We start from the raw sequence: 8,633 nt of genomic DNA on the forward strand, positions 1-8,633 counted from the left end.
CCACACCTGTGAATTCAACCACTCACTAAAATTTCTAACATTCAAATCCACACTTGTAGCAGTTTTCTTTCTTTCTTTTTTTTTTTGAGTGGACTCTCGCTCTGTCGCCCAGGCTGGAGTGCAGTGGCACAATCTTGACTCACTGCAAGCTCCGCCTCCTGGGTTCACGACATTCTCCTGCCTCAGCCTCCCGAGTAGCTGGGACTACAGGCACCTACCACCACGCCTGGCTAATTTTTTTGTAGTTTTAGTAGAGACAGGGTTTCACCGTGCTAGCCAGGATGGTCTCGATCTCCTGACCTTGTGATCCACCCACCTCGGCCTCCCAAAGTGCTGGGATTATAGGTGTGAGCCACCGTGCCCAGCCTCTTATAGCATTTTCATGGTCATTCTCAGACATGTGCAAGGCAGTGAAAAATCTGAGTTGCTCAAACACGTTTCCAGCTGCGATCTAAAAAAATGATGCTTTGCCCTGTTCAAGCTTTCATATTGTAAACAAGTGTCTAGTGCCACGTTTCCACGTTTTTTGTGCTTTTTGTTGGTGATTCTGCTGTTTAAAATGGCTCCCCAAGCAGAGTTCTGAAATGCTGTCTAGTGTTCCTAAGCACAGGGCTATGATCTGCCTTACAGAGTATGCTAGATAAGCTTTATTCAGGCATGAGTTACAATGCCATTGGCTGTGAGATCAATGTTAATGAATCAATGATATATATTAAGTAAGTCATCTTGAAATAGAAACACATAAAACAAGGTTCCATGCTGAGCAGCTGACAAAAACGTGACCACAGGCTCACAAAAACCCAACTCTATTTCCCCTACAAGAAATGGTTCAGTATTTATGGTGAGTTTGTGGAACATAATTACCTACTTTTTTTTTTTTTGAGACAGAGTCTCGCTCTGTCACCCAGGCTGGAGTGCAGTGGCGCGATCTCGGCTCACTGCAAGCTCCGCCTCCTGGGTTCACGCCATTCTCCTGCCTCAACCTCCCAAGTAGCTGGGACTACAGGCGCCCGTAGCCATGCCCGGCATTTTTAGTAGAGACGAGGTTTCACCGTGTTAGCCAGGATGGTCTCGATCTCCTGATCCCGTGATCCACCCGTCTCGGCCTCCCAAAGTGCTGGGATTACAGGTGTGAGCCACGGTGCCTGGCCAATTACCTACTTTCTAACACAAAAGTGAGGAGTCTGTGGCCAGGCGCGGTGGCTCATGCCTGTAATACAGCACTCTGGGAGGCCGAGGCAGGGGGGGTCACCTTCTGACCTTCTGAGGTCAGAAGGTGGAGACCAGCCTGGCCAACCTGGTTTAATCCCTATTGTATTTTCTACTAAAAATAAAAATTTAGCTACGTGTAGTGGCATATGCCTATAATCCCAGCCTCTTGGGAGGCTGAGGCAGGAGAATCAATTGAACCCGGGAGGCAGAGGTTGCAGTGAGGTGAGACTGAGCCACTGCACTCCAGCCTGGGCAACAGAGTAAGACACTGTCTCAAAAAAAAAAAAAAAAAACAAAACAAAAAAGAAAGAAAAAAAGAAGAAGAAAAAAAAAGTGAGGAGCCTGGCCCCACCCTGTGACTCAGGTTCATATGCAATAACCTTCTAACCCTATGTTAGACACAGGGAGGGGAACATCACACACGAGGACAAGGGGAGGGAGCAATGGACATGTCCAAAGTCCAGGATGTGGGAAGTAGGGTGTGGCTGGAAGGAAGGGTGAGGACCAGAGATGCTGCTGGAAATCAGGCAGTGCCAAGTATACTAAGACTCTAATTGGCTAGTCTGAATGAACCTTCCTTTTTAACAAGCTTTTCTAAGGTTTCAAATGGGTAGTTTAATTTTCAACTAATAAAAGGGTGGCCAGGTTAAAAAGAAAATTAGGTATTTACCAATCAACCACATCTAATAAGTAACTAATTCAATAAAAATGCATTGATTATTTTCTAGGAGCTAATGAAGACACAAGACCTGCTCCTTGTGGTTACAGACATTCAGAACACTCATACATTGAGCTTCAAAGCCTAAATATAAATATGGTCATTTACTTTTGTTTTTGAGACAGGGTCTTGCTCTGTCACCCAGGCTGGAGTGCAAAGGCGTGATCTTGGCTCACTGCAACTTCCACCTCCTAGGTTCAAGCGATTCTCCTGTCTCAGCCCCACTGAGTAGCTGGGACTAAAGCTATGTGCCACCATACCTAGCTAATTTTTGTATTTTTAGTAGAGACGGGGTTTCACCATGTTGGCCAGACCGTTCTCAAACTCCTGACCTCAAGTGATCCACCCGCGTTGGCCTCCCCAAGTGCTGGGATTACAGGCATGAGCCACAGCACCTGGCCAATATGGTAATTTACTTCGGAACCTAGTTCAGAGAACTCCTCCCTAAAGACAGAAAAATATTTCACTAGCTGAGATACAGGTTGAGCAACCCTAATCCAAAAATTTGAAATGCTCCAAAATCTGAAATTTTCTGAGCACTGACATGACACTACAAGTGGAAAATTCCACCCCTGACCTTATTTGAGAGGTCACAGACAAAAGGGCAGTCAAAACTTTTAGTCCAGGCAACACAGTTAGCCTAGCCTGTCTCTACAAAAAATAAATTAGCAGGGTGTCGTGGCATGCACTTGCTAGCTACTCAAGTAAAAAGATCACTTGAGCCCAGGAGTTCGAGGCTGCAGTGAGCTATGATTGCATTGCTATACTCCAGCCTGAGTGACGAGACCCTGTGTAAAAAACGGAAACAAAAATATTACACAAAAAAACCAAAGCACATTGTTTTGTGTATAAAATTATTTAAAGTATTGTATAAAATTACCTTTGGCATGTATAAGGCATATACAAAATATAAATGAATTTCATGTTTAGACTTATGTAAATGCAAATGTTTAAACTTATGTAAATGCAAATACTTAAAAAAAAAAACCCAAAATATCAAAACAGTTCTGGTCCCAAGCATTTTGTATAAGGGATACTCAACCTCTACTGGCTTAAGATAAAACAATAACATGAGAAAATAATGGTAGAAGCTCAAAGTTCATTGTGCCTACTGACTGCTGGTTATAACTGTCATTTCCCCTTACATCGCTCTCTGTGATGGTGATGGGAAGGCCGCGCAGCATGATGGTCTTGCTCTCCCTCTCGTCACTGATGTCATGCCTATAGTCGTGCTCACCATAGTCACCATCTGAATGGTAGCCATCTTCAGATCGGTCACTGTTCCTTCTTTCACGCTCTCTCTGAGTTACAATGAACAAAATCACAATTAACATCACCCTGTACTCTTTGAAACAGGCCCTCCACGCCTAGAAATTATCCTTAGCAGGAAGTCTACAGAACTGATACAAGCATTCCATGGTAATGTTCACTGCAATTTTTTTTTTTTTTTTTTTGAGACAGGGGTCTCACTATGTTACCCAGGCTGGTCTGAACTCCTGGCCTCAAGTGACCCTCCTGCTTTGGCCTCCCAAAGTGCTGGGATTACAAGCATGCCCAGTCTGTAGTGTTTTCTTTTTCTGTTTTTTTTGTTTGTTTGTTTTTTAAGACAGTTTCCTTCTTATTGCCCAGGCTGGAGTGCAGTGGTATGATGATCTCGGCTCACTGCAACCTCCGCCTTCCGGGTTCAAGCGAGTCTCCTGCCTCAGCCTCCCCAGTAGCTGGGACATAGGCGCTTGTCACCATGCCCAGCTAATTTTTTTGTATTTTTGGTAGAGACAGGGTTTCACCATGTTAGCCAGGATGGTCTCGATCTTCTGACCCCATGATCCACCCACCTTGGCCTCCCAAAGTGCTGGGATTACAGGTGTGAGCCACTGCGCCCGGCCTTCTGGTTTTTTTTGAGACAGAGTCTCGCACTGTCGCCCAGGCTGGAGTGCAATGGCACAATCTCAGCTCACTGCAACCACCACCTCCCAGGCTCAAGCGATTCTTATACCTCAGCCTCCTGAGTAGCTGAGGTCGCACCACTGCACTCCAGCCTGGGTGACAAGAGTGAAACTCTGTCTCAAAAAAAAAAATTAAAAAAATTAAAAAAAAATACTGAGATAACTAAAACAACTTATATTATTTTTATTATTATTATTTTAAAGACAAGGTCTCCCTATAGTGCTCAGGCTGGCCTTGAACTCCTGGGCTCAAGGGATCCTCCTGCCTTGGCCTCCCAAAGTGTTGGGATTACAGGTGTGAGCCACCGCGCCTGGCCAACAACTTATATTTATCATTCATTTCAAAACACAGAATATGTTATCATAACCCCATTGTTTCATCTTTAAAATGGTAATAACACCTACCTTATCAGGCTGTACTGAGACCTAAATGAATTCATGAAGTCAAGTGCTCAAAAGTACATGGTGAGTCCTAGGTAAACCCTGGCTATTCTTTCTTTCTTTTTTTTTTTTTTGAGACAGAGTTTCGCTTTGTCACGCATGCTGGAGAGCAGCGGTGCAATCTCGGCTTGCTACAACCGCTGCCTCCCAGGTTTCAAGTGATTGTCTTGCCTCAGCCTCCCAAGTAGCTGGAATTACAGGTGCCCACCACCACACTCAGCTAATTTTTATATTATCAGTAGAGACAGGTTTTACTACGTTGGCCAGACTGGTCTTGAACTCCTGACCTCAAGTGATCTGGCCACCTTGACCTCCCAAAGTGCTGGGATTATGGGAAGGGGCCACTGGGCCTGGCGGCCTGGCTGTTGTTTCTATTACTATAAGACTCAGGGTGTTTCTGGGGGTTATACAGCCACTGGTCACTCACCTCTGGACTGTCATAGTCTCGGTAGTCGTCGTATCTATCACCCCTCCGATCATCACTAGATCTTTTGTAATCTGAGTCCCTCCGCCTGCTTCGGGATTCACGCTCATCACGGTCATCCCTGTCTATGATGGAACCGTATCTTCCACTACGCTCTGTTCTACTCACTCTGCCAGGGAAAATAATTTTCATTCTAAAGTCAGTCACATTTTGTACCTTTAAAAGACAGAGTTAAAAATACACACCCCCCACAGATCAGTTTATAAGATATATCCAAATAGTTTAAAGTGTTAAAATGTATTACTAAATTCCAGTTTACTAAGATAACCACTGGGAAAATACCTACATCCCTAAATGTAATGATAATAGTCAGGAGTTTATGCTAAATTTGAAACAAACATTTGGGTTGAATATTTCTAAGAAAGGGTCATGTTATCTAAGTTTTTTTTTTTTTTGAGACAGAGTCTCGCTCTGTCGCCCAGGCTGGAGTGCAGTGGTCGGATCTCAGCTCACTGCAAGCTCCGCCTCCCGGGTTCCCGCTATTCTCCTGCCTCAGCCTCCCGAGTAGCTGGGACTACAGGCACCCATCACCACGCCCGGCTAGTTTTTTGTATTTTTTAGTAGAGACGGGGTTTCACCGTGTTAGCCAGGATGGTCTCAATCTCCTGACCTCGTGATCCGCCTGTCTCGGCCTCCCAAAGTGCTGGGATTACAGGCTTGAGTCACCCAGCCCGGCCTATCCAAGTTTATTTTTGCACTTTGTCAAGCCTAGAGTCTACATATTATCCCTTCATCCCTGATTCAGATCAAAAACAGGAAAAAAGCAGTTACTCGAATTTCACCCAATTTTAAAGGGTGAAATTAAGTACATCCCTGGCTCATCTACTCTCAAGAGTATCATACCTACTAGAAAATGGACCAAAAACCTGGATGAACTAAGTCTTTTTTTCCCCCATCAGGCAACTTAGTTGTCTGTCAGATACAACTGGATAGTTACCCAAAACTAGCACCCCTTAGGAGAACACTCTTCTTATAACATCTGGTTTATTTTTGGTTGAAGGGCAGCACTGGGCTTCATGAGAAAACCTAATAATAAGGGGCTTAAACCTATTTGACCACAGATAAAACAGGTCTTTTGTAAACTGTTTACCAGATTCATAAGACTGCGGCAAAGGAAAGGTTTATAAGGGCTTCATTTAGAATACACAAATTGAATAAAAAGAATCAAAGAAAATATGGGACTGAGACACCCCAAAGGGGTAAATGTTAATTTAATAAGCTATTTAGAACCACAGACTGCTGACATAGCATTAAAACACCATGTGACATGAACATTTCCTAAGGTCTCTCGGGCCTGTCAATGTGATCTACCACAGGGACTGACCTCAATACTAAAAAGGCAGATGGCTGAATAAGGTTGTGTGTTTAAATCAAATGGTCTGAGAGTGTGTACCCAATAGCCAAATGTTCTCATCTTAATTTTCCACTAATTCTTTGGCTCTTTCTTTCTTCATGTAACACACGGTCCCAAGCTTCTCAGCTCTCTAAGTCTGGATCATCTTGGTATTTAGGGAACAATAATGAGAACTGGCATTCACTGATTGCTTACCACAGCCAGGAACTGTGCTAAGTGCCAGACTGTATGATCTCCTGGATTCTGCAAAGGTTGCTGTCCACACAGGGTACCCTCAAGGACCCATTCTATTCTGCCCTTCTTTGCCTAAAATTCTTTCTTATCCTTCAGCTTCCTTCCAGAGAATACTTTCTCCAGGAACCTTTCCTGGCTGTGAACAAGAAAAAGACATACTTCCTATGTGTTATAAGAGCACCCTATACTTTATCACAGCATGTTCACACAGTACTTTAATTCTCTCACTAGACTGTAGTTTGTGACAACAGGACCATAAAGGTGTTCATCAGCAATGCCTGGCACAAAACACTCACATATTAGTTTGATAAACTATTTTAAACAAAGAGTTCAGTCCCCACTGAAATGTTGAGTTCAAAGTCATGTACTATAGTAACTTACCGTTTGTCTGAACCCATTGTCCCACTGAAGATCTAGCACACAGCTCCAAAAGGTTCAAATTTTATTTTTTCTAGGAGACAAGAGACAGTAATTGCTGTAAATCTCAGAGATCACTTAAGTCAGCAGCTCCATAAGCTTGGATACTACTGAGGCTGGGATTTCATCAAACCTTCAAATCACTGACAGCGATTATCTAAGGTAGGCAGGTGGTGGGGACAAACTGTCAACGTTAAAATGCTAATATTTTGTTAACCATGAGCAAAACCGGAAGATTAAGAATACTTTAAAATATCAGATTCCAGATTTAACAACAGAATCACAATACGGAGCAAGCAGAAGACTCCTTCTCTGCTCCTACCTTAGAATTACAAAGCAAAAAGGGCAGAGCTGCAATGAGCTCCTTTGGTTTTGTATCAAAGCAACTCTAGTGGGATAGTTGACCGTTAAAACATTAATCCAAGTGTCTTCATTAATACAAAGAGCAACATGAAATTCAAACATTTCTGATGAAAAATTTAAAACCTCGTACAAGCTGGGATTCTGAGCTGCCTGAAATCTACTACATTAATAACATATCGCATAAGACAAGAGCAAAACTAGAAACGACCTAATTCCTAGGTAACAATAACCACCACGTCCTGAGTCAGTTCTTATGACTACAAACCACTGAGTGGCGAAGAGCCCGGCCCACCTGCTCCCCGTTGGTAATAAGACATCACACAGCTGGACCGCGTTCGATGAGCGCGAGGTCCGAGAAATCAGTTCCAGTCGTCTCTGGAGCCTAGTCTATAGCGAATGCTCAACGATTTGTTGAAATTAATAAATGAAAAAGAACCACTGGGGGGAAACAAGTCCCGAGGCATATTCACTGGTGCTGCCCCTTCTCTCCCGGGCGGTGCCGGCACCCACCTCCGTGGGGTCTCGCAGGCGAGATGGCGGCGTCACGGCCTGCTCGACCGACTCCAGCGTCCGGCCTGCCCTCCCGCACACACCCCTCCCGCCTCCCAAGAGCTTCCTAACCCGGAGATCGGCCATCACCGAACAGCTTTTTGGAGAGGGCGATTCAGTTGCAGTTGAGGGGGGGATGGCGGCCAGAGACTGCCAGGGCGCTCCCGAGGAGGGCCAGAGGGACAGGGGACGGCTCCACTGCTCCGCTAGGCTGGAGATTAGGGGACGTGTACCCACAAGGGGCAAAGTCACAGCCAGAAAGAAGCAGGCCAGAGCCTGAGCTGGCTGGACGACCTCTGGAAACTCTGACAGAGCTGGCAACAAGGAAGGGCGCGGCCCTCCAACGCCTGGGGTAATTTAGCCCCTCTAGAGAACCGGCTGGAGCTGATCAGTCGCCTCCGGCAGCTGACAAGGGAGACCTGGGGGCCAGCCCCAATGGCAAGAACCTACCGTCGTTAGACAGCCACCGCACTTACCCCAAGGAGAGACCGAAGCAGCAGTAGCGGTTCTGCGTCCCCGAACCTCCAACAAGATTCGGCTGCTCCACAAAATGGCGCCTCCGCCGACGGCCGTCTCCTACCCACAGTACCTCACGCCTATCCCCTCCCTTTGTCACCCGCCTCCTGCGGAGGAGTCCAATCCTCTAAGTGGCCTGGCTGCGCGAGGGCTGCCGGGAAATGTGGTCGCCAGACCATCCTTGTCACTTGGGACGCTCAGTGTTTCTTGCAATTCTCTTCTAAATCACCACAGAGTTGTCGATCGGCTTTTGGAGACCTGGATTTGTTTTTAGGGCTCCTCTCTATTAGGCATGGTAATAATTCTTTGCTTTTGCTACTCGCGCCGTAGAGAGTACAGTTTGCTTTCACTGGCACGGTGTAAAACATTGTTTAATGTTTTTTTTTTTTTTTTTTTTTT

At 45.3% G+C, this 8,633-nt stretch overlaps 1 protein-coding gene across 3 annotated transcripts in view; it reads right to left on the bottom strand.

Moving 5' to 3' along the window:
• Positions 1–8,323, bottom strand: part of RBM5 (RNA binding motif protein 5) — a 30,852-nt gene extending 22,529 nt beyond the window's left edge. For 2 of the 3 annotated variants that reach the window (XM_017868035.1, XM_017868033.1), the window contains exons 1-4: positions 8,195–8,323; positions 6,771–6,840; positions 4,745–4,910; positions 3,076–3,231 (exon numbers count right to left, since the gene is read on the bottom strand). In XM_017868035.1, coding sequence (XP_017723524.1) covers positions 3,076–3,231; positions 4,745–4,910; positions 6,771–6,787 — 339 coding nt within the window. In that variant the 5' untranslated portion in view covers positions 6,788–6,840; positions 8,195–8,323. Of the gene's footprint in view, positions 1–3,075; positions 3,232–4,744; positions 4,911–6,770; positions 6,841–7,461; positions 7,744–8,194 lie in introns of those variants that run through there. The other variant, XM_017868034.1, reaches the window with a different exon arrangement.
• Positions 8,324–8,633: the final 310 nt, after the last annotated feature.

Source organism: Rhinopithecus bieti, unplaced genomic scaffold, assembly GCF_001698545.2.
Source record: "Rhinopithecus bieti isolate Rb0 unplaced genomic scaffold, ASM169854v2 scaffold_3875, whole genome shotgun sequence".
NCBI lineage: Eukaryota > Metazoa > Chordata > Mammalia > Primates > Cercopithecidae > Rhinopithecus > Rhinopithecus bieti.